This window comes from Ailuropoda melanoleuca, chromosome 7, assembly GCF_002007445.2.
Source record: "Ailuropoda melanoleuca isolate Jingjing chromosome 7, ASM200744v2, whole genome shotgun sequence".
Classification (NCBI taxonomy): Eukaryota; Metazoa; Chordata; class Mammalia; order Carnivora; family Ursidae; genus Ailuropoda; species Ailuropoda melanoleuca.
The window spans coordinates 137,004,948-137,030,979 of record NC_048224.1 but is presented as its reverse complement, the minus strand read 5'-3'; the positions used below and the strand labels follow the sequence as shown (position 1 = coordinate 137,030,979).

General features: G+C 39.7%; 1 protein-coding gene across 1 annotated transcript in view; it reads right to left on the bottom strand.

Moving 5' to 3' along the window:
• Positions 1-25,707, bottom strand: part of TNFSF13B (TNF superfamily member 13b) — a 33,798-nt gene extending 8,091 nt beyond the window's left edge. The window contains exons 1-3 of the mRNA XM_002915857.4: positions 25,139-25,707; positions 24,944-25,031; positions 9,457-9,513 (exon numbers count right to left, since the gene is read on the bottom strand). Of these exons, the coding sequence (XP_002915903.1) occupies positions 9,457-9,513; positions 24,944-25,031; positions 25,139-25,489 (496 nt within the window). The 5' untranslated portion in view covers positions 25,490-25,707. The remainder of the gene's footprint in view (positions 1-9,456; positions 9,514-24,943; positions 25,032-25,138) is intronic.
• Between the last annotated feature and the right edge of the window lie 325 nt (positions 25,708-26,032).

Sequence of the window (26,032 nt, the reverse complement as noted above, 5' to 3'; positions counted from 1 at the left end):
TCCCTCAAAAAGTTAAAAATAGAGCTACCCTATGATCCAGCAATTGCACTACTGGGTATTTACCCCCAAAGATACAGACGTAGTGAAGAGAAGGGCCATATGCACCCCAATGTTCATAGCAGCATTGTCCTCAATAGCTAAATTGTGGAAGGAGCCAAGATGCCCTTCAACAGATGACTGGATTACGAAGTTGTGGTCCATATATACAATGGAATATTGCTCAGCCATCAGAAAGAACGATTACCCAACATTTGCTGCAACATGGATGGCACTGGAGGAGATAATGCTAAGCGAAATAAGTCAAGCAGCGAAAGACAATTATCATATGGTTTCACTCATTTATGGAACATAAGAAGTAGGAAGATCGGTAGGAGAAGAAAGGGAAGAATGAAGGGGGGGTAAACAGAAGGGGGAATGAGCATGAGAGACTATGGACTCTGGGAAACAAACTGAGGGCTTCAGAGGGGATGCAGGTGAGGATGGGATAGCCCAGTGATGGGTATTAAGGAGGGCACATATTTCATGGAGCACTGGGTGTTATACGCAAACAATGAATCATGGAACTTTACATCAAAAAACTAAGGATATACTGTATGGTGACTAACATAACATAATAAAAAATTATTATAAAAAAAAGTACCTATTAATAAAAAAAAAAAGAGTAGCTCTTTCCTGCTCTGACTTTTATGAAAACAAAGTCTGGTTTGACAACATTTAATCGAGAAACCAGGTATGATGAGCACTGGGTGTTATACGCATCTTATGAATCACTGATCACTGCATCAAAAACTACTGATGGACTGTATGTCAGTTAGCTGAACATAAATTTTTTAAAAATTGAAAAAATGCCCAATTAAATCCTGAACAACAACAAAAAAGAAAAATCAGATATATTTCACTAATACTTGTTTTCTTTTCTACTTTATGAACAGATTTCCTTGCAAACATTCATACTGCCGGTGTCACCTCCCTCAGTAACTGAAAACAACGCTACAGAAAGCAGCTGTCAATCACAGCTATCGTATTTGGTTACTTCTCTTGATTTTTTAATCTTATCATACGGCTGCTGCAAACAGTTTTGGGGATAAGCTATTGATAATACTTTTTTAGAAGGCAGATTATGACGACCAATTCAAGAAGTGGTAATTTTTTATATAAAACAAGTGCTGTTTGGCATGGAAATCCACAGTTATGACAGGTTTGATTCTGTAGTTGGGGCAGAGCAGGGGACTCAGGGGGGGACACAAGCAGCCAGGCAGGGCCATGGGGGCTGAGCTATACGAAGGGCCATTGGAGGCCCCGTTGGGGTGTGAGCAGTGGAGAGAAATGATGATTCTGTTTTAAAAATATCACTCTGTGGCTACCAGACAACAAAAGGTACAAAACGGGGGCCAAGGAAACCAGCCAAGGGGAGAGGTGATGGTGGTCTGTACCAGGATGGTGAGATGGGAATGAAGGGAGATAGATTAATTCAGGTTATGTTCATGGGGGATGACTGATAGAGTTTTGAGATTAATGTACTGAGTCAGAAGGAACAGTCAAGAATGATACCGAAAATTCTGCCTGAAGCAACCGAGGACACAGTCATCACACTCACTGAAATAGGAACACTGGAGGAGGAAACGTGGGGACAAGTTTCCACAGTCCAGGCCGAGATGCCACCAAGTTGTAAAGACAGACATGTTAAATAGCCAGAGGTATGTATATAGGCTTGGAGATAAGTGGTTTGGGCTACAGATCGACATTTAAACCACCAGCACATGCATGCTAAGTGCCAGCAGAGGAGCACTGAAGAACGCCAAAGGAATAAGAAGAATGAGAAGAGAATAAGACTATATCAGAGGACTGAAGAACATCTATATTGGGGACATACATTATAGAGTAATTTGCAAAGAAATTCAAACAGGAGAGGCCAAAAGGGTAAGAAAATGGTTAGAGAAACAAACCAAGGGCAGCATGTGTTTCAAGAAGGGAGTCATCAAGTGTCAAATTCTATTGGGAGAGTAACAGTAAATTTCATCATTGCCTGTATGAAATAATTAGATGGCAAGGCAGAAGTAAACAAGAGACTTCCACTATCAACACGACTGTGGAAATAATGTCTGTCCTTTTTTACCTCCTGTTCAGTCATGCGAAAGAAGCAGACAGATGCATGTTCTCCAGAGTAGCTGTACGGGCTGCCAAAAGTCACTGGGATCGCACTGGGGCTGAGTGTGGAAGGGGAGGGGGGAAGCCAAGAAAACAGTGACAGGTCCTGGCAGTGGCCAACTTACAAAGAGCCAGCAAAAATCAACTCCCTAATGGAGAAGAAGCCCTTGTATGCACACCAAAATCTCCGACAAACTCACAGTCCAAGAAATTTCCACGTTGGCTAAAACGACGTGGAAGACGCAGAGGAAAAAAATCATTGAAATGAAAATAAAAGTTTCAGAACAGGAAACAGGTATTGCACAAAACAAAGTAAGATGGAAACGAAGAGTTTAGTATTTGAAAAATATATAGAGAACTATAGAATGCATAAGGCCTATAAGACAGGTCAAGAGTTACCAGCATACAGGTCACTGGGACCCTGGTAGACAAAACCAGCAACAATAAAAAGTCAAGCACAGCAACCACAGACGGGGAGGGTGCACCCCAGGCAGGAAAGTCAATTCCATATAGCTTCATTAGTTTTGTGTTGGTGCTGTAACAAATTACCATAAACTCAGTGGCTAAAACAACACACATTTACCATCTCACGGTTCTAAACATCAGAAAATGGGCAAAAATCGAGGTGTTGGCAAGTCTGTGTTCTTTCTAGAAGCTGCAAAGCCCATCCCTTGCCTTTTCTGGCTCCTACAGTCTGCCTGCTTTCCTTGGTTCCTGGCCTTCTCCGTCTTCCCAGGCACCAATCCCATCCTGCCCATCTTTCTTTTCTTTTCTTCTCTTTTCTTTTCTTTCCTTTTTTCTTTTCTTTTTTTTCTTTTCCTTTTCTTTTCTTTTTTCTTTTCTTTTCTTTCTTTTCTTTCTTTTCTTTTCTTTTTTCTTTCTTTCTTTCTTTCTTCTTCCTTCTTTCTTCCTTCTTTCTTCTTTCTTTCTTTCTTTTTTCTTTCTTTCTTTCTTTCTTCTTCCTTCTTTCTTCCTTCTTTCTTCTTTCTTTCTTTCTTTCTTTCTTTCTTTCTTTCTTTTTCTTCTTTCTTTCTTCCTTCCTTTCTTTCTTTCTTCTTTTTCTTTCTTTCTTCTTTCTTTCTTTCTTCCTTCCTTCCTTCCTTCTTCTTTCTTTCTTTCTTTCTTTCTTTCTTCCTTCCTTCTTTCTTTCTTTCTTTCTTCCTTCCTTCTTCCTTTCTTTCTTTCTTTCTTTCTTTCTTTCTTCCTTCCTTCTTTCCTTCTTTCTTTCCTTCTTTCTTTCTTTCCTTCTTTTCTTCTTTTTCTTTCTTTCTTTCCTTATTTTCTTCTTTCTTTCTTTCTTTTCTTCTTTCTTTCTTTCTTCCTTCCTTCCTTCCTTCCTTTCCTTCCTTTCCTTCTTTCTTTCTTTCTTTCTTCCTTCTTTCCTTCTTTTCTTCTTTCTTTCTTTCTTTCCTTCTTTCCTTCTTTCTTTCTTTTCTTCTTTCTTTCTTTTTCTTTCTTTCCTTCCTTCCTTCCTTCCTTCCTTCCTTCCTTCCTTCCTTCAGATTTTATTTATTTATTTGACAGAGAGAGACAGCCAGCAAGAGAGGGAACACAAGCAGAGGCAGTGGGAGAGGAAGAAGCAGGCTCATAGCGGAGGAGCCTGATGTGGGACTCGATCCCAGCACTCTGGGATCACACCCTGAGCCGAAGGCAGACGCTTAACAACTGAGCCACCCAGGCACCCCCATCTTCATTTTCATCCTCACCTCACCTCTCTGACTCTGACCCAACTAAGGACGCTTATCATAACCCTGGGCTCACCCGGATTAGTCAGGGTAGTTCCCCCAAATTTCTTATTGTAATCACATCTGCAAAGTGCCCTTTCCCACGTGACCTACAATACTCACAAGTCTCAGGGATGAGGCTGTAGACGTCTTTGGGAGTTATTAAGTTACCTACCACAGCAGTAAACCCTGAGATACAGAGTAAAATATGTACTGACTTTTTAAGGTAAATAAACAATTCTTTGTGTAATCAGGCAAGAAAGTCAAGTCACTTATAAGAAGAAAAATTTCTCTTACCTTAATTTTCTTCAAAGTGCATTTAATGCCAAAAGAGAGTGGAGAAATTCCTACAACTCAAGTAAAGAAAGGGGAAACCGGGGATTTTGCAGCTAGCTATCTGTCCTTACAGTAAAGAAACTACAAAGATAGAGTTTAATCAATGCAGAAACTTAATGAAGATTATTCTCATGAGCCCATTTTGAGTAAACTAGTCAAGAGTGAAATTCAGGAAACTAAGACATGAATGAGGAAAGCACAGTAAAAGCACTTGCAAAGGGTATTAAATATATTTATCTGTAAAACGAAGCAAGACAAAAGCACATAAAGAGAATGGTTTGAAATAGAAGCAAGAAACAGTTTTATGTCGTGACAATGTAGAAATTATAAAACTTACAAACACAGAGAAGTAGATGAGAAATACTGATAGTAAAGTCATCGATGGCCTCATTTGTAATACCTGGGGCTCCAAGGCTGTGTATTAAAGTTGACAGAACAAGGAACAGAAACATAAATTTTAATAGTACATATATAAATATTTAGAAATATTAGTACGCAAAAAATGTATGGTGGAGGACAGAAGGAATATAGAAAATTAAGAGGAATCATATTAATTTTATTCTAGACCAGAGTGGTCAATAGATATTCCCTAAAGATGTAATTATAGATGTCACAGGGATGTCATGGAAAATGGCAAAGTAAAAAGCTCAAAGAATAAGTCCCTCCACCAAAATAGCAATTAAGCTGGCAAAACTTACAGAATCAACATCTCTGAATATATGAAATCTAATAAAAAAAAAAACTTACAGCAACCAAGAGAGTACTTAATGAAAAAAAGAAAAAGCCTGTTAAATTTCAGTAAGAACTATAGTATTTTTGCTTGGTCACTTCCCATCCCCCATTCTCCAACTTGGCAGCAGCTGTGGAGATGATGGCCTGAGTTCCAGTGGCGCCTTGCTGGCGCTGGTGGGTATAATATTTGCTATGTTCTCAAATCACTGTGGCTATGCATTTGTCTGGAGATTTCTTTTTTTTTTTTCCATTTTTAAAAAGATTTATTTAGTTACTTGAGAGAGAGAAGAGAGCAGGGGAGGGGTAGAGGGAGAGGGAGATGGAGTCTTAAGCAGACTCTACGCTGAGCACAGAGCCTGATGCAGGACTTGATCCCACAACCCAGAGATCATGACCCGAGCAGAAACCAAGAGTCAGATGCTTAACTGACTATGCCCCCCAGGTGTCTGTGTCTGGAGATTTCCTTCAGATAGGAGCAGTTCCCCAGGCTGGTGTCAATCGAAAACTTTAAAGATGTACATTACATGTAGCCTCCTGGAACAAGGGACAACTGACTGACAAAAGCACACAAACAAACAGAAAATTATGGACCATTGACAGAAAAAAAAAAAGAAATTGGCAGAAACCATTTCTGAGGAAGCCTGGATGCTGAACTTACTAGACAAAGATTTACATCTTTTAAATATGCTTAAAAAGCTAAGGGAAACCACAGACAAAGAACCTAAGAAAACTAGGAGAATTATCTATGAACAAACAGACACTATCTGTATATGGATAAAAAATATTTTGTTAAAAAAGGAATCAAATAGAACTTGTGAGCTAAAAAGTAAAATAGATGAAATCAAAAATTCAGTAGAGAGGTTACAGAACAAATTGAGCAGACAGAAGGCAGAATCCAAAAATTTAAAAATGGAACAATTAAAATTATCCAGTCTAAGGAGCAGAAAGAAAAGAAATAAAGGGAACAGAGCACAAGGGGCCCTCAAACAGACTAACATTTGCATTATGGGAATCTCAGAAGGAGCAGAGAAAGGAGCAGAAAGAGTATTTGAAGAAATAAGGGCTAAACTCTTCTTAACTTTGAAGAAAGAATGCATCTACACATCCAAGAAGCTGAATGAATTCTAAAAAAGGATAAACTCAAAGAGATTCATACCAAGGTGAATTATAACTAAGCGGTTAAAAGAAAGGACAAGGAGAAAATCCTGAAAGCAGCAGGAGAGAAGCGATTCTTCCAGTGCAAGGGATGCTCAATCATATTAACAGTTGATTTCTCACTTGAAACCGTGTAGGCAAAGGACAGTGGGATGACACATTTCAAGTTCCAAATGAAGGATTATGTCAGCAAGGTGCAGGGTAGTAAGGCTTACACATCATCCCTCCACAGAAACATTGATTTAACAATACCCTGAAAATGCCAAATACCCTGAAAAGAAATTCAGAACCCCACCAAGAAGTAGAGTACATAGTAAAGCACAAACCGAGAAGCAGTCACATTTATATAGGTAAGGGGAGCAATTTCAACGTATTCACATCAATCTCTCCCCCAGACGGGCCTCGGTCAGCACCGAGACAGCCTCCATCTGTGATTCCCCCATGGAGGGATGGTGAGATCTGAGTGTGCACCTGGCCACATGGCCTCTCAGAGTGCCTTCTGTGGAGCTGGTTTCCATCTCACCCCATACTTTGTGGTGAACAACCAAAAGAGCTTGATCCCTGCGACAATAAGAAAAAAAGAAAAGGGGAGGACATTCTTTTACAGCCAGCAGTTTGTTTTGTTTTGCTTTGTTTTGCATGATTGAGGAAAAGCAGAGAACAGATTTTTTTCCTCCAAGGGAGGAAGCAAAGGGAGCCTTGCTCTTGGAGGCTTTATAGTGGCTAATATCAAGCATTGCTGACCAGTAAAAGTGTCTCCCAGTCAAAATCAGTCCATGAGGAGGAAGAGAGGTAGCTGCATAGACAACAAAGCTGCAAGGAACGTGAAGAATCAAGAAAATCCAATACAATCAAAGGGCTAAAACAAATCGCCAGTAAACCTGAAAGAAATGGCTGTAATGAGTATAGATCACTCTGAACTCTAGTATAAAAATTAAAAGACAGAAGTATTAGAAGAATTATAACTACAGGAGTTTGTTAATAGACACACAATATAAAAAGATGTAAATCAAATGTAAGTTTTTGCCAGTTTAAAATAGACTACTAAAACTAAGTTGCTTTATGTAAGCATCATGGTAAACACAAATTTAGCAAGCTGTAGTAGACACCCACAACGCAAACAGAAAGGAATCAAAACATACCAATACACAAAATAATGAAGCCACAAAGGAAGACATCAAGACAGGCAGAAAGGAACAAAGGAACCAGAAAACAATCAACAAAAGAATAAGTCCTATCAATAATTACTTTAAACGTAAATGGATTAAATTCCCCAGTCAAAAGGCATAGAGTGGCTGAGTGAATTGAAAGAGAAACAAAATCCAACCATATTCTGCCTACAAAAAACTCACTTCAGCTTTAAGGACACACATAGTGAAGGGCTGGAAAACAGTATTTCATCCAAATGGTAAACAAAAGAGACAAGAAGTGGCTATTCTTATATTAAACAAAATAGACTTCAAGTAAAAAAAAATGTCACACGGGACAAAGAAGGTCATTATATGATGACAAGTGGACCAATTCCTCAAGAGGATATGAAAAGTATATATACATTCCACACTGAAGCTCCTAAATGTATAAAGCAAATATTAACAGACTTGAAGGGAGAAATAGACAGCAATATAATAAGAGTAGGAGAATTCAATACCCTACTTTCAATAATGGATAAATCATCCAAAAGAAAATCAATAAGGAAATAGTGTGCTTGAACAACACTACAGACCAGATGCACTTAACAGATAAATATGGAATATTCTATCCTACAATAGCAGAATATGCATTCTTCCTAAGTGCACAATGAAAATTCTCCAGGATAAATAAAATGTTAGGGCACAAAATAAATTTGAACAGATTTAAGAAGACTGAAATCACATCAAGTATCTTTTCCAACCACAATGACATGAAACTAGAAATCAGTAACAGGAGAAAAACTGGAAAATTCAAAACTACGTGGAAATTAAGCAACACACTCCTGAACAACTAACAGGTCCGATAAAATTGAAAGGCAAATTTAAAAATATCCTGCGGCAAGTGAAAATGGAAACACAACATACCAGACCTTACGGGATGCGGACGAGCAATGGTGCTGAGGGAGCCCGTGCCCACTAACAGTTACATGCTGCTCGAGGCCTGCTGGCATCACCAGGCTAACCTGCACGTCCAAGGGGCAACGCACGCAGATGAGCACCCTGGTCAGTGGAAAGCAGCCACCAACCAGAAAGATCACGCACAAGCCTCCATGCAGGTCACATTCACAGTCAAGTAGCAGCTTCATCTTTCTGTGTGATGGACAGCATTTTTGTTTTGGCCAAATGTGTAAAACAAACTTTTCCTAACTTATAATTTTAAAATTTTAGCTTTGGTCCTTAAGGTCTTCTTCTGACTTCATTTTAACTCTTAGCAAACAGTTTGTTGCCTATTAAAGTTGCAAACATGGGACTTTGGAAAATGCAGAGGGATAAATAATAACAGGATTTCAAATAGTTTAGTATTTGTGTTACATTTCGGATAATTAAAGCCACTAGAAAAATACAGATGCAAGACAGCACTCCTGGCACTCATTACAAAGGCCCATCCAAATTCAGTCTCCGGGCTCCTTCTTGTTTCCCCATTCCCGGCCCCCAGCTTAACCCTCCGACACTTGTGAACTCCCTGTTCTGGTTCATAGCCCAGACATTCCCTGCCCCCTGCCTGCTGGAGTTTTCCCCATAGTACTTAATTTTATCATTCTACTTTCACTTGTTCATTTGCTTTTTTTTTTCTTGTTTCCCCCTCATCCAAAGGTAAATTCCATGAACGTGAAGAACAGTACGTATTTGATTCATTGCTAAGCGCAACTGGAACATTGTATGACTTTAGCAGATATGGGCACAATATAAAGCAATCATTTCACACTGGATTATCATAAAACAGTTAGATTTACTTGCACATATTACATATTTACTAATAATTAATATAAAATGTTTATGATCGGTTCAGTTTTATCTTCATCCTATTATGATTTCTAACACCTAATACAATAGGGGAATTAATATTTGTGAAGATGATCTCGAGTCACTAGAGAAGCCAAAATGATTTCTAAAAAACTCCTTGAATTTGGCTTACTATTGATTTTGTTTTATCATACATTAATTATTTTAAATTTCTAAGTATTAGTGTCTCTAAGGTAATTCTGTCTGTTAGATTATTACATTAGCCTAAATATTTATTCCCCAATGATTTTGAATAAATTGAAGTTTCTTATTTTACATCTGATTCTGAGAAGTTTGGAGGCAGACAGCTGATTGGAGATGAAAGTCTGAATACAGTCTTACAAGTGATTGAATGTAAGCAGCAAAGTTACGGGAGATGAACTTATTACCTTTCCGTATAGTGGGTGTGTCACTGTCTGCAATCAGTTGCAAGCAGTCTTGAGTGACTGAAAAGCAAAAATACATCCTTTTAGTTACTTGAATAGGAACAGTAAGGGAAGCACGATGCCTGACCGCACAAAACTACTCTGTTCTTTTGGAAACATGGAACCAGTTATGCTCCTTAGAGCCTGCTCATTATTCTAAAACTGCTTTATGAAATCTGAACACAAATTTTTATTATAAATTTTACTTACAATAAAGTATGGACTTGAAAATCATGGTTTAGAAAAACTCAACATGCTGTTGAGACACAGTAAGTATATCATCCCGACAGTTCATCCTAACTTGCCTTCAGGTGTCATGCCTGGACAGAATGCGAGTTGAGTATTATCATGTGTCTTTCAAATCCATCACACATATAAGCCAAACTATCAGAATACTCTAAAGTGATTTTTTTGTTTTAAAAACCCTAACATTGAGGGGCGCCTGGTTGACTCCGTCGGTGAAGCATCTGACTCTTGATTTCCGCTCCGGTCTCAGGGTCGTGAGATCCAGCCCTGCATCAGGCTCCATGCCCAGCTTGAGATTCTCTCTCTCCCTCTGCCCCTCTCCCCTCCCCCCACACTCTCTCTCTCTCAAAAAAACAAAACCAGAAACAAACCAAAAAAGCCAACATTAAATAGTAACTCACTGTTACTGCTAATACAATCACCATTACTGAAAATAAAAACAATTGCTAACATTTACTGAGCAGATGATATAAATACAGGCAACCTCACAAAAATCCTAAAAACTGCATACGGGAAACAAAGTCCTGGAAAGTGTAAACAGCCTGTTGGGGGCCTGTGGCGGAAAGTGATGGGGCAAGAACTGAAGCCACGCCTGTTTCACTCTGGAGCCAAAGTCAGGCTTTGGGTAAAATATTTTGGACCAAGAAGAGAAGGGAGAGAGCATCTTTAAAAATAAAATGGGAGATTTCCCTGAAACCTCATAATCAGTAAAGCTTCTGGGAAGCATCCGTTTGCATCACATACCACGCGTATGATATTCCAGATAGCACTCAAGGAACCAGAGAACTAGTCTGGTAAATAAAGACACATGCCCCCAGGTGAAAGCAAAACGAGAACACTATCTATGGGAAAAGAAAACAGAGCAGTAAATATCTACGAAAAATATGAAACAGCAATTTAAGTGTGCCTATTTTAAATTAAGAAAATATCAGAGTTTTTATTATTTAGCAAGTATTTTGTTCAGAGTTGAAGTACTTTAAAAACATGCTTCTCTATGTTCACATTTTAAGAGTTTGACACAGTGAATTCCTTCTTCACTTACTAATTGAAAATGTTCTGAGTTCTAATACTTACAACACAACACCTAATAACAGATGTTAAGAGTTATAAGCGATTCCCAAGCTGTGCAGACACACACAGGCCTTCAAAGAACACTGCTGCAGGGAGTGATCACATCAGAAAATCTGTGCAGAAGTTCCCCTTGGTATTTCAAAGAGGAAATATAATGTTAAAAGCTGCAATTCTTGGGGTGCCTGGGCGGTTCAGTAGGGGGAGCATCTGCCTTTGGCTGAGGTCATGGTCGCAGGGTCCTGGCATCTGTCAGGCTCCCTGCTCAGTGGGGAGTCTGCTTCTCCCTCTCCCTCTGTCCCTTACCCTCCCTCCGCTTGTGCTCTCTCTCTCTCTAATAAATAAAATCTTAAAAAAAAAAAAAGCTGCAATTCCTTTATACCTCTGAAACTTTTCTAACATATTTTTATGTTTATCTGATCATTTCAATAGGAGCAGAACATTCTGGACTACTCTGTGATTCTTTTGTTGAAAGATGGTGGCCATGTCTGTGCCACGGGGAAAATGTGCTTCATTAGTGCTGTTACTATGGCAGACCTTCTGCCACAAAAAATATGTAAAAGCATCGTTAAGAGGCAGAACAGTCATGAGTAAGGATGGCGTGCAAGAAAGAAGAAACCAAACACCCAAGGCAGAGAAAGTCTGAAGAGCGGGCGCAGTACTTAGAGTACTTAAACGTGTTCCTATCTTTCTCACAAACACTTCTTAAGGAATTACTGCTCCCAGGGCACTGTGATAAGCTCTGTGAGCGATGTGAGGCTCAGTCAGAGCATGGGAAGCTCGAATCTTCCCTCCACACAGAAGAGAATGTTGACAAAAGTCGAGGTCAAATTTCCGAATGTTCCGTGTTCCCTCTGCTGTATGTGCACGTGCATACAGAGATTAAATGAGATACTATGTGTGACATATTTAGGACCATTCCTGGCCCACAATTCTTGCGAGATCAATCTTGGCTATTACAGTGGGAGTGGTGCCAGCATTATTGTTCTTCACAGTACTGAACCCAATAACTTGGGCACATAAAGGAAGGGCACTAGGAGGCCATGAAGACCAAATGGATCTGATAAAGAGAAACAAGAAAAACTGTTATGATGTTATTCCCGATTTCAACGAACTCTTTCCTTGGCCATTTACCCAACACCCCACAGGAGACTTACACATTCTACTTAAAGAGCGTTACCTAGAGTGATGACTTGACACTCCCAAACTATAAGAAAACATCTGAATTTTAACCTCTGCAGCCCCACTAAAGTTGACTACAACCTACACATTAAAAAATAATAATCTAGGGGCGCCTGGGTGGCACAGCGGTTAAGCGTCTGCCTTCGGCTCAGGGCGTGATCCCGGCGTTATGGGATCGAGCCCCACATCAGGCTCCTCTGCTATGAGCCTGCTTCTTCCTCTCCCACTCCCCCTGACTGTGTTCCCTCTCTCACTGGCTGTCTCTAGCTCTGTCGAATAAATAAATAAAATCTTTAAAAAAAAAAACAATAATCTATTCCATCAGGTAGTAGCAGAAATCTAACTTTTAGAAGAAAATACACTGTGGGGAGAAAAGCGTATTTCAAGAATTACTCTTCAGAAAGGAAAGTGGAATATTAAAATAAAAGTTCAATAACAGGGGCGCCTGGGTGGCACAGTGGTTAGGCGTCTGCCTTCAGCTCTGGGCGTGATCCCGGCGTTATGGGATCGAGCCCCACATCAGGCTCTTCTGCTATGAGCCTGCTTCTTCCTCTCCCACTCTCCCTGCTTGTGTTCCCTCTCTCGCTGGCTGTCTCTATCTCTGTTGAATAAATAAATAAAATCTTTAAAAAAAAAAGTTCAATAACAGTGTTTGAATTATACTTGCTGATGCCAGTGTCATTCATTAACTTCTCTTATTCCAGAGAAAGTCACTTTTGAAGGCTTTTGAAGGAGTGTTGCTGGAAATAAGCTGGAGGACTACCCACTCTGGCCTCATGAGATGCTGCTTAGGTCCCATCAATCTCATCAGTGCTGTTTACCTCTTTCCCTTTCTTTCGTATTAGGAAATCCGTGGTCCATTATCATCTTATCTCTAGTACAATCCTTTAAGACTTTCTGATTCAACATCAATCTGATTTTAAAGTATAGATTATTGCTCACAAAAAGTGAGTCAAAATAGCAATACTGTTTTTTCATATCTCCCAGTAGCATAGAGAGCCAGCCACAAGAGTTTTGAGAGTGCATAGTCTAATATAAGAAACACAATGTTGGTAACAATTATAATGGTCATCAATTGTATTTGGTTTTCAACAGTCTTGCGTACATCCTTCCCTATACTACAATTGAAGGAAATTTGAAGAGTCTGAGAATAATTTATCTTTTTAACTAAACAAGGCAATAGCATACGCTAAAACCTTTCTGTGTTTCATGGGGACACACATATTTCTAAATATACGTATTTTATATTAGAATAATGTGTGAAAAAAGGATAATCTTGGTAAGTACAAATTTACAGCATAATATTTATTTGTAACATTAAACTTTGTGTAAAATATTTCTAAAACAAAAATATTATATTGATGGCAAAAATAGTTTATAAAAGAGGATTCCTAAAATAAAAGTTTTTAGAACAAAAATAATTTGCTATTGCCCAATATTTGATATAATAAAATCCAACCAACCTCACAGAACAGCATTTAAAAATTTTCCACGCAGAAAACACTTTGAGTTTGAAAGCCATCTGTTGAAGTACAACACTTATATTACATTCAAACAGCATTTACTTAGGAAAAGGAATTTGAAAGTTTATGGGGTTGCTAGTATCTGCTGTATTATTTTCTGTACTGGAACTAAACGTTTTCAAACTGGAGTTGGGTTCATTGTACGTTATTTCAACAAAGCTCAACCTAATATAAACTACCATAAATAACGCGATTATTGCAGATTACACGTAACCGCGGTGGGAAACACAGAGCTTTCCCCAGCACATCTGCCCCATCCATATGATGCATACCTACTCATTCTGGGTAGTCCTTACTCATCTCATTCAAGCTCCTCCAAACTCTTTAGTCTGGATGAGGTGTCCTTCCTGCATTTTCCTGGGTCTCTTTCTTCTTCCTTCTGTCTTCTTACTTCACTGCACCAGAGTTTTTGAAGGCCACGCCTCTCTCCTATTTCTGTATATCTTACCATTCAGTATATGGAAGTCATGAGAAATGCAGTTTGATTTTTCTTGAACTAGTTTTGAATGAATAATCAGTGTTCAGAAAAGTCTAACTAGGAGAAATCCCATAAAGATCTAAATATTGATTTAATGAGGGACACAGATTTGTGAAGAAATTGAAGAAAGTATGATTTTGGGGTAGACATTTCTACTGGAATGGGAATACAAGAATTTAGGAGTAAAACACTAGATTATACAGTTTTGTTTGACCAGTGATAAACAGTTTGCCAAAACGAGTTAACAGAGTTTTAAAAGTATTTCTAGAGAGCTAAATTAAGAAGTACATATTTGACTTACCAGAAAGTTTTTTAAAAATTAGGAATTTTTAATCTTGAGAGGGGCCTGCCTGATACATGTTGTGCTTTGGAAAGGCCATACATGTGCCCTTGTGTAGACCAACTGCCGTGCAGAGAGAGTGAAAGCAAAGGTTCAAGTGTTGACTAGTAGAGAATGTCGTATGAGGACGATCTGATCCCAGCAGCAACTATATAAATAGAGCATCCAAGATAAATTATGGGGGGAAAAATGAAAAGTCTGTGACTAATGAGTGTGTGTCTGAAGGAGAATTAAAAACTAATAATGAAAACAAGTTTTCAGTTCTGGATAATTCAGAAAGATGGTAGCATTACAATGGCCCTGAGGCAGTACTAAAGAGGGGCGAGTTCTTTGGTGATTTTGGAAAAAGGTTGATAAAATAATATAGAGATCACAATAGTCAATAGGAGTAAAGAAAGCTATCTGAACGGAAGGGGTGTGTGTGTGTGTGTGTGTGTGTGTGTGCAGAGTCCTGAGCACAAACTGGACATGGTCACGCACCACTCCCAACGTGAGTATTTCTATGTCTAAAGCACTGTAGGGTATGTAAAATGGCAGCCCTTCGTGTTGCCTCATAAACACCAAGAGTAAAACACAAACAAAACCAAACCAAACCCAGGAAAACAAAATGCCATCTTCGTAAGTTATTTCATTTTACAATTGATGACCTATTTTGATTTAAAAGTACTAATTTTGTAGTGGAGTCAGCATGTTTTTTTTCTTTTGCCATGATTTCTTTGCATTACTTTAGAGTATTTCTCATTATTAATGGTGTATACTCGTAAAGCACTGGGTATCAGTAACTTACCAATAAGGAAAATTAGCTTCATGACATAACATGCAAACATATTCAAAGTCAAGGAGGTGAAAAGCAAGATAGAAATGTACCCGAATGCTTGAAGAAAGCTACCAGAGAATTGCATAATTGGCTCTTACACGTTCGACTTCCCCCTGGACAATTCTGTCTGGATGTCAGAGTGATAATCAAACTCAACATGACCCAAATCTATTTCTCTATCTTCTTCACACACACTCACCTCTTGCTCCTCTGTTTTCTCTTAGTGGCTATAACTGCCCTCTGAGTGGCCCAACCTAGAAATTTCATAAACCCAACTGATTCCTTCCTCTGCAATCTTAAAACCCGGCAAATAACCCAGTTCTAATGGTTCAAATTTTCAACTTTTGCTCAATTTGGATTCTGTCATTTATCTCATTCAATAATTTTACTGAACACTAAATTTAGGTCATGTATTGTGTTTCAGTTAGAAAGAAAAAAAAAGAAACAAAGGAGACACAATCTCTATCCCCATGGGGCATCCCTACCCCATGGAGGAACAAGTATGAATCAGCATCACAAATACAGAATTGAAGTTGCAAGAGAGACGCAGTGCCCAGACTTGGACCCAATAAGGAAGGCTTCTTGGAATGGGATGCTTAAACTAAAGTCAGAAGAAAGGAGGGGGTAGGAACATTCCAGACAAAATTAACATTCACGAGTACACACAAAGGCTGAGGTTGGAGGGACACAGCAAGTATGACTGAAGGGGGGAGAGACAGACAGACAGACCGACAGAGACAGAGACAGGGAGAGGAAAATAAACAAGGACAAGATGCACATGGCAGCCACGTTCAGATCTCCACCCTCACTGCTCTGGACAATTGCACATGCCCATTGAGCTGTGCCTCTTCTCTTTTCTGCCATTTCTACTCCATTGCTTGCACTTCCTCCAGACTGACCTGCCTAAACCTGAGCTTTATCTTGTTCTTCCAATGTTTCTAACTCCTTCAGTGGGCTTCCCTGTACACAAAACCCAAGTCTACCTTCATGACCCCACAACCTCTACCTCCACACCCCCCACAGAATGGGAGCTTCGACTGCGTGTCTGCCATTCCTTTGGCTACATATTCCTCCTCTTGGTATCCGACAAAACCCATCCATCCCTCAGAGCTCAGACCAAGTATCAACTCTTTCCCTCACCCTTCCAGCTAAATATTGGATCCCACTACACTTTGTGCATACATCTACTGAAATAACATTTCACTATACATCTTAATTGTTTCTATTACTGTCTCTCTCCCTAGGCTGGAGTCACTTGATATTAAGGGCCATCATTTACAAATTTGCACAGTGTCTGGTTTACATCAGACTAAAAAAATTAGAAAGAAAATCCGTGCAACAATTTAGAAAAAAAAACAGACACCATAACAATATCTACCTTTCCCAAATGGTTCTTAGAAACCTCATCCTTATATTCAACTTTATAATACATGTTAAATCAAACTAAATTAATGTTTTAGAGAAAATAGATTCGATAAAAGAAAAACAACCACTGATATCTGGACCTTCTAACAATAAATCCTTGGGCCAGGGCTATATGGAAAACATTTCCCATAACAAATAACCCTCAACAAGAAGCATTTCGAATTTTCATTTGTAGAACCATAACACACTATAATATTTTTTTGAAGCAAATGGTTGTGTAGTATTTCTCTAAAATTTCTTACTCTCTACTTCCCAGAAGTTCTAGTGCAGTAGACAGAAGAGAAACAGAATGAGCCCCGAAGTGTGACTTCTCAGCCCGTGTCAGAAGCTGTCACTGTGTAGGTTTTTACAGTCATCTCCCCTTCTATCCCAAGCAGCCCAGTCAGAGGAGGAGGGGAAAACCTGAACTGCCATCAGTTCTCCTTTGCAACAATCCAAGCAGAGGAACAATGTTGGCCTGTATTCTGCCCCTTCCACTCACTACAATAAGGCCTCTCCTTGCATGTTTTCTACTTCCCACTGCATCCCTGTTCCCACGCCCTGGGGTACTGTCTCCCTTTCCCCAAATCGACTCACTCTTCAAAACCCAGCTCAGCTCTTATTCATCATGGTGTCGATCATCTTCCAGTCTGTGATCTGAACTCACATCCTAGGATACCATTGCTAGATGGCCTCTTGTTGGTACTAATGTTAGTAACAGGCTCGGCCTCTTTCTCAAATCTGATGCATGACTCGAACATTAAGCACATACAGCTCACACGATGGAAAAAAACTCAGAATTTGTAGTCAGTATATAATGAATTCAAATGGTAGTTCTCAAACCAATTTAGCTGTTTAATCATGAGATTAACACTTAATATTAAAATATTTTTTAAAAGATTTTTATTTATTCGACAGAGATAGAGACAGCCAGCGAGAGAGGGAACACAAGCAGGGGGAGTGGGAGAGGAAGAAGCAGGCCCCCAGCGGAGGAGCCTGATGTGGGCTCGATCCCAGAACGCCGGGATCACGCCCTGAGCTGAAGGCAGATGCTTAACGACTGAGCCACCCAGGCGCCCCTGAAATATTTTTTTTATCTATGTAATAAGAATAACAATATCTACTTCATAGTGTTGTTGTGAGAACCAACCCAAGTCATAACTTACACGTGCATTGTAAAGGCTAAACAGCTTGTTGATAAACTTTATTATTTTAAAATTTACATTAATTTTCTTTAATTTCTCCAACTCAGTAGTTAGCTTGTTGAGGTAAGGGACTGGTTATGTCTTGGCTTCAATTTTCTCATCTAAAATGAAGACAGTAACGCCAACCTACTAGGGGTTACTGAGAAGGTAAATGGTATCACAGACCCACAGAGCCCAAACCAGAACTCGTGTATGCAACGTACCCAATAACTTAGTTTCTGTCTCCCATTTCTGTGTATTCTGGAGTGCCCACCTCAGACCTTGGCACAGTGGATGTTTCCTCTATTTTTGAGCAAAATCTGCTTCTTTTCTAACTCTTAAGAAATGAGAATACCTTTTTTAAATTTTTTAAATTTTTTAAAATTTTTTTATTTTAGAGAGAAAAAGAGAGTGTGTGCACGTGAGCGGCGGGAGAGGCAGAAGGAGAGGGAGAGAGAGAATCTCAAGCAAACTCCACACTGAGCATGGAGCCCAACATGGGGCTCAGTCTCAGGACCCTGAAATCATAACCAGAGCTGAAACCAAAAGTTAACTGACAGCCACCCAGGAGCCCTGAGAATACCTTTTCAAAGAAAATCTGACCACAACAAAAGTGCAGCCACCCGATTCGGTTCTTTTAACTAGTACTTGACTTATAAAAATAACAAACATTAAACCGAATATTATCCATTCCTATAGGACTATTAATGAGAACACATTCCTCAACATTATGAATTGATTTTTAAAATACCAACCCATTTCTGCAAATTTTTTAAAAGTTGAAAGTACAAAGAATTATTGAGCCTTCGAGGAGAAACAGAAAGACTTACCCCGGCCTCCCTGACGCACTCTTCCTCTTCCCTGCCCTTCACGCTGCCCATTCTGTGAACCCCTGCCCGAGATATTGTACTTTTTCATGATCTCTGCCATTTTCTAGTATATTTAATTTACTCATTAAGTGTGTCTATTAATTACTTCCTGTGTCTTTCCACCTTGCTGTAATGTAATCTCCAGTGGGCAGGAGTCTTTTATCTGTCATGTTTTCCAAACAACACCCAACACCTAGAACAGTGCTTGACACCTAACGGGCCTGTGGCATGCGTGGCAGACACGCGACATCACTTCTGGCTGCCTTGATTGACTCATTTCCTGGCTCTTCTGTTTCCCAAAACTTTAAACTTGACAAGAACAGCGTTCAGAGATTTGGTTGTGAGGTCACTATTTTTATTTTATTACTTTTTTGGAAACTGAACAGAAGCCAGCTCTTGCAACACTGAAAAAGAAGTCATTATTGAAGAAGGGGAGAAAAAATAGCACTCAGGGAAGATTCTGGTCAAAGATCACCATGACAGCAGCCAGCTGTTTCTGTTCGAGGAAGGAACACACCCTTAATGGGGAAGAGGCTCCAGTTAACCTAATTCTGGTACAAATTGGATGACTGAGTTCTATATTGCATATGCTTTCAACACTCATTTTACAGTCTTGTAAGATTCAGCCAAGCCAGAAATGTCCATGAAACAAAGACTGGATGTTACAGACCCATCAGACCTCCCATCTTTCCTTGCAAAGGAGATGGACTATGGATCTCAAGAAAGAACACTCAGAAATGGAGTTCAGTTATTTGTTAAGTACCAATGTTGGTTTCTTAGTTGTGACAAAGTATGGTAATAATATAAGACAACGGGAGAGACTGGATGGGGATATATGACAACTCTCTGCATTACCTCTGCGACTTTTCTATAATTCTAAAATAACTCCAAACCAAGAACGTTTATTTAAAAATGGAGAAAAATAATTTAAAGTAGAATGGCCAAAATCTTACAACAAATATTTAGAAGATGAAATATGGATAATTTTCCCCACGCTTGTTTTTATATTTTGTTCATGCTTTCAATACCATTTTAGTCTTATAATTGAGATGAGTATAATACAGCCTATCAATAAAAATAATTTCTGTATTTCTATAATTGAAAATACATGCAATTCTAATAACTTCTAATTCCCTACTGAATAACAAGGGGAAGATATAAAGGTTACCTGATTTTATTAATAAAACCTTGTTTTAGCTCAGCGGGAATCCATTCAAAAGAATCCATTCTCTTGATGGGCTCTTAGTATGGTTATCTCTATGTTCTTTAAGTAGATGGAATAGTTAGATCAAAGCCAACTACAAGGATCATGATGATTCCATTTATGAAGAAATTTTAACAGGAATATTTCAAAGCCAGATCACTTTAGTTATTAGTTTTAATTGGGAATATCTCCAAATATACTTAGGGGCTGAAAAGTGAACTTTTGGCTAATATGAGCTATTTGGCAATTCTTTGATCTTGGATTTCCCCACATTTCTGTTTGTTATAATCAGAAATTATCTTATGAAACACAGAAACTTATTAAGACCTCCATTTGAAACACAACACAATTAAGAAAAACAAAACTGCAGCCAAACACCCAAACTGTACAAGTACATAAGAACAGCGTTTACCCTCGGGAGGCCCGGAGAAGCACCAAGTGGGCACGTGGGCTGACGGTGAGGTCCGTCCCTTCATCTACTGCTGGTCATTCTATGAATACTCACCAAGCCATACCCTCACGACCTGTGCCCTCTCCCGTATGTAAATAATACTCCAGTTAAAACCAAAACATTAAATAAAACCAGAAATCCACAAAATTAGTCAGACAGGCTGTTGACTATCAGAGTGTCTCTATGGCTCTTCGGCGAGCCCAGATTGTGCCTCTACCTGGTGAACCACGAAGGTCTGGGGAAGGGGGCCCCCAAATGCTCCCTGCAAGTCCAGCCTTGCTATCAAACTCATTCTTTGGTGACTTCGCTGTTTTAAATGTCAAGTTAAAAAATTGCATAAGATGGCCTCCGATCAAAACCTGAGAAATGAAGAAATATGGGAAAATCCCCGCTTCCAATGATGCCAAATCACTGCATCATAGTTCACAGTGAGCCCAAAACCGATCAGCAAATATTCACAGAACACCTACTGCGTACAAGTACCACGATGAACGTGCCAAAGACAGGGGACCCAGAGCACAGAAGCTTCTACTCCTTAGCTGGACAGACAAGACGCGTACAAACCGCCCCCAGGTGATCCGTCACACCAGGCGTGCTGTGGGCTGAGGACATGCGGCTTTCTCGCCCCACACACTGGAGTTTACTGACAAACGGAACAAACACGAAATAAAACTGAAGGGCCTGCTGAAATTGAGGATGGATTTACAGAGAAATAAAAATGGGCAACATTCTGCAGTGTTACTCAACAGTACTTAGCTCTGACCCTTTCTGACATAGTGATAAAATGATGGCACAGTGATATTGAGGAGAATATGCAGAAAGCAGAGTATTCTAAAAAAAAAAATCTAAAACAATACCATAATTCTGTTAAGTATAAATCCAGTAAATGTGTTGATGTGGCTTAAAACTAACCATGAGACCGAATGCTGCATTGTTTGTTGAAAATTCTGTACGCTTTTACGCAGTTTAACAACCTATTTGAAAATCCCAGGACTTCAAAATCACAACAAAAGCTTTTTTATAATTAACTATGAAAGAAAAGTAAAACATACAAGGAAAGTTCCAATTGGGAAATTTAAAATTTGATATTTAATAAAGAGATATTAAAAGCTCTTGGATATATAAAATTAAACAGTAAAAAAATTCATTTTCTTCTTCAGAGTTACAATTTTTATAAAATTCCAACAAAGAATGTCAATGGTTCTAGAATGTATATAGAAAAGTAATAAATAAGCACGTGAATGGACACTTTGAAAGTAACAGGGACAACCTAAAGTTGTTGAGTCTTACTTAAAATAAACCAGAACTAGGGGCGCCTGGGTGGCTCAGCTGGTTAAGCGGATTGGTTTCAGCTCAGGTTACGACCTCGGGGTCCTGGGATTGAGCCCAGAGTGGGAGTCAGGATCGCTGCTCAGTGGGGAGTCTGCTTCTCTCTCTCTCTCTGCCCCCCCAGCTCATGATTGCTTGCTCTCTCTCTCTCAAATAAATATCTTTTAAAAATAAATCAGAACTAGAATAGAAACAAACAAACAAACAAAAAAACAAAGAAAGCTGCATAATAGAGTCAAATTGTACCAAATTTCCTCAATTCCAAAAAGAGGACTGTACCAGACAGACTAAATAAATAAATAAGGAGAGTCAGACAAACTCCTTGGTAATAGACACATTAATTTTGTAGTGCTAAACAAAATACATTTTCCCTGCACAAAAGGATGGCATCTAAGGCAACATTCAAGCCACTTTCGCAAATGAGGAATAGTAGATATGACCTGTCACTGAGGTTCTCCTCTCCAAGCCTTCTGTCTTGGATCTATGAATGTTGTGAGTGTGTGTATATATATATGTGTGTGTGTGTGTATACATATATACACACATACACAGAGAGAGAGAGATGTACTATTTACTGCATATATACGTTCTCTATACATACATATGATAAATTCATATACATACTTTATATGTGTATACTATATAGATATATGTACTCTGTGGAAGGGCTATAAAAATCTCAGGCAAACCATGATAATGACAAGAGCAATTACATCCGGACTTTGGAAACTGGGTAAATTTTGATTCACTCGATAGAATTTTTTGTTACTTTCCACACTTTCTAACAGTTAAAAATTATTTAGGGAAAATTTTTAATCAGTATATAATTTTTGGATGCCATAAAATCACAAATTTGTAAAGATTTGCACATGGGAGGAAAATTTAAAATATAATAGATGGTATTTTGGGGAAAGTGGGACTCCGGGAGTTAATGAATCTCTTACTCAGTGTCCTTTCTTCTTAAATCTGCTATAAAGAACCCATATCCTCTTTGCGATGGTAAACTTAAGGTTTATTTGTAAAACTAACGTACAGAGGCCAGGGAATACTAAGAGGCTGAAGAAGATTGAGGTACTTTGACCCTACTAGATATTAAAGCTCATTTTACATATATATACATATACATATATATGTATATATACAGACATATATATAAAATGCTTAAAATATTTTACTTAATACAGATAAATAGAATAATAAATCAATGAAAAAGCAGTCCAAAATAGATTCAACTATATATAAGAAACCTGATATAATACAGTAAGCTGTCCAATGCAAACATGTTAAAAAGAATCATCCAATAAATTTAGTTGAGATATTTAGCAGTGATTTGGAAGGAAAAGAGAAAAGAAGAAAGGGGAAGTTAAAGCTAGTAGACATGATCTACCAAATGAACGCCAGGAGGATTAAGGAGTTAAATACCAAACTAAAACATTAAGTTATAAAAAAGTCTAAGTAACAGTGAATAGAACAGGCTATGTAAGAGATTGTGAATAAATACATTTTTAGCTTTAATGTATTAGAGAAGATCAAAAGAAGTTTATCACATTAAATACACAGATGTAAAATCTCTGTACAAGTTAAGAAAAGAAGCAAAATATTGTGAAAATATTTACAGCAAAATTTTGATAAGCAGTATGCCTAATATAGTTTCTTCAAAATTACAAAAATATTAGGACAAATGAAGGAAGTTATAAATAAAAATTAGCAGAACATAAAATTAGAAGTTATCCAAATATGCAGAAAGAAATTAATTCTTATTTGTAAGCAAGCAACAAATTACATTTGAGATACTGTTTTACAGCTACTAATATAGCCAAAATAAATTTTAAAAGATAAAACACTGTAAGAATGTGGAGAACTTGTCCGCTGCATTTCTGACTGCATACATTTATAACTCATTTTGAAAGCAACGTGGCAAGAGGCCATGAGGGGGTAAAGACGTTCATCCTCTTTAGCTCTGATAGTCTATCTCTATCTACAGAATTTATATGGAACATATAATTCCTCAGAAACAAGAGATCTGCACAAAAACTCTGGAAATGGTCTTGTTAAATAACTGTATGACAGCAAACTAATATAGAATTACTTAGAAATAGGGAAAATGCTTATTGTATAATGATAAGTGAACACAAAAATATGCCATAGTATATATGCTGTATTTTTTCAATTATATAGGAAATAGAGATGACAAAATGCAAAATATGAAAATAATTCATGTATTAAAGTATAGTAAAAATATTAGTGTTTCCTAGTTTATTTATGTTCCACTCACCTGCTTCTGATAATTGACACAAAGCATATGTAAAAATCATGGTTTTATGAAATAGGTAAGAATTTTGTCCATGAATAAGGCAGTTAGTAAAAAATACGTGTCCAGCCCGAGCATCTAATGTGAGCGTGTGTGTGTGTGTGTGTGTGTGTGTTGTCTAATGGAAGCACACCTAGTCTGTAAGTCATGCACTTCCCTTCACAAGTACAAACAGCTACACCTGTTCTGCTCATCTTACGGTCAGTGTGAGGGTTTAAGGACGCAGTAGCCGTGACAATAACGATCCCAGCACGTGCCTGCCTAGCGCACCCTGTGTGCTCCAAACGTGTTCCTTCAAAGTAAAAGAGAAACAATACCAAGGATCTCTTAAGTTGTGATGCTATTGAATGTAAGCAAATGATCTTTTTCATCTTTGAAATGCAGGAACTAGAATCGAGCATCTGGGGAGGCCCTGCCCAATCCGAGGTTTCAGGAATCTCCAAGACTCTTGGAATGAGTGGGACATGAACAAAGGCAGGAATCCCTCAAGAACTCTTACAAGAAGATTATAAACTTGTGGATTTCTTGGAAAAGCATTAAAGAAAAGCTTTAAAAATCTGTGTGTCTGTGTGGTGTGTGTAAAATGAACTTTTTAGAAAACTAAAGCACAAACACAATAAATCACACACACACAGCCGCTGTGATGTGAGCCTCCCTGGGCTGCAGGGCACGCCACGCACCTGCAGAAGGGTTTCCCTTCACCTGGCTTTCTGTGACTCAGGTAGACAGAATCTACACTGACACGCCATGCTTTCCTCCTGGAGGGCTAAACGAGGTTTCCGACACAGGCACGATCTACGAGGAAGACAATGGGGCCCTTTTCTCCTCCTCTCTGCTTACGGGACAGCACAGCCCTCACACTCTGCTCATCGGAGGACAGAACGTGCTGTGCACTGGCTCGGCCCGAAAGCCCCCCTACTTTAGATGCAAATCTCACACTCTCTGTGCACGGGTCTGCTCTCAGGCCCCCAAAGCGGAGGCCATCCTCCACACCTGTGGACGCCAGGCTCCCTGACTCCTAAACACTTCCGTGCCCGAAACCTACCTGTTTCTTCTGGACCCTGAAGGGCACGCTTGTTCCTGCCGCTTTGGCTGGAGTTGCCTTCTCCTGCAGCGGGTGGTGCAAAGATCCCCTAAGAAGAGAAAAACCCCGAGTTATTGCAAAGACATCTGAGAGATGTGTGGGAGGTGGCGGTGCAGGGTGAACCCACGCCTGGGGCTCCAATTGCTGCAAACTCACTTTCAGAGCCGAGGTGACAGCTGGGGCCTCCCGCACGGCTGCCCTGGGGGCCGTGGCTCTGGCCTGGGGGGGGCCTGGCAGCCGCTCAGCCTGGTGCTCCCGCAGCTCCGCCCGGAGGCTCCCCAGCTCGGCCTGAAGGGCGGCCACCCTGTAGAAAGACAGCGCCGAGAGGCAGCTGGCCATCAGGGCCAGCAGCAGGGTCACGGCCAGCAGCGTTCCATCTTTGGAGAATGGGACAGAGGGGCTTTCCTTCAGGGGGAGGATGGAGACACACTCCTTCAGTTTCATTTCTTCTCCCCTCTGCAGGCAGGGAGAAAGGCGTGACCGCTGGCCTTCTGTGCAGCCATCCATGGCACTCCTGGAACTTTGAAGGTTCGGGCCTTTCGAGTAAGTGAGCGCAGGGAATGGATCATTTCCTGTGAGCTGTGCTTGCTGGGGTCCTACACTGACTCCAGGGCCGGGCCCCGCCGTCACCCTCAGGAGAGCTCTCCTGAGCTCCCCTCCGTCTGCCCGGCTGCATCTCGGCCCCACTGTATGATAGGTCTTCCTGGCACTGGCCCTTCAATCTGATTGCCCAATCATTTCCTCATTTCACTTTCAGTTTTTGTAACAATTTTAATGGCATCTCAAGACACACACACACACACACATGTGCGGGCCCCGTGCATCCCCTGGTGTGACGGGACTCGGGGTGTGGGCTGGCACACTGGGGAGAGCCCCGCAGTCTCGCAGGTGCTGGACCAGCTCCCCGTGGCACGGCCAGGGCTGCCCCACTCGGGGCCACACAGCTTGGGACGGCAGGGGGAAAAGAACGTTGAGGTTCCTGCTGCTGTAATAAAAATAATTAATGTGAAGGTCAGATAAGCTAAGTGCTAGCCCTTAGCTGGAGAATGA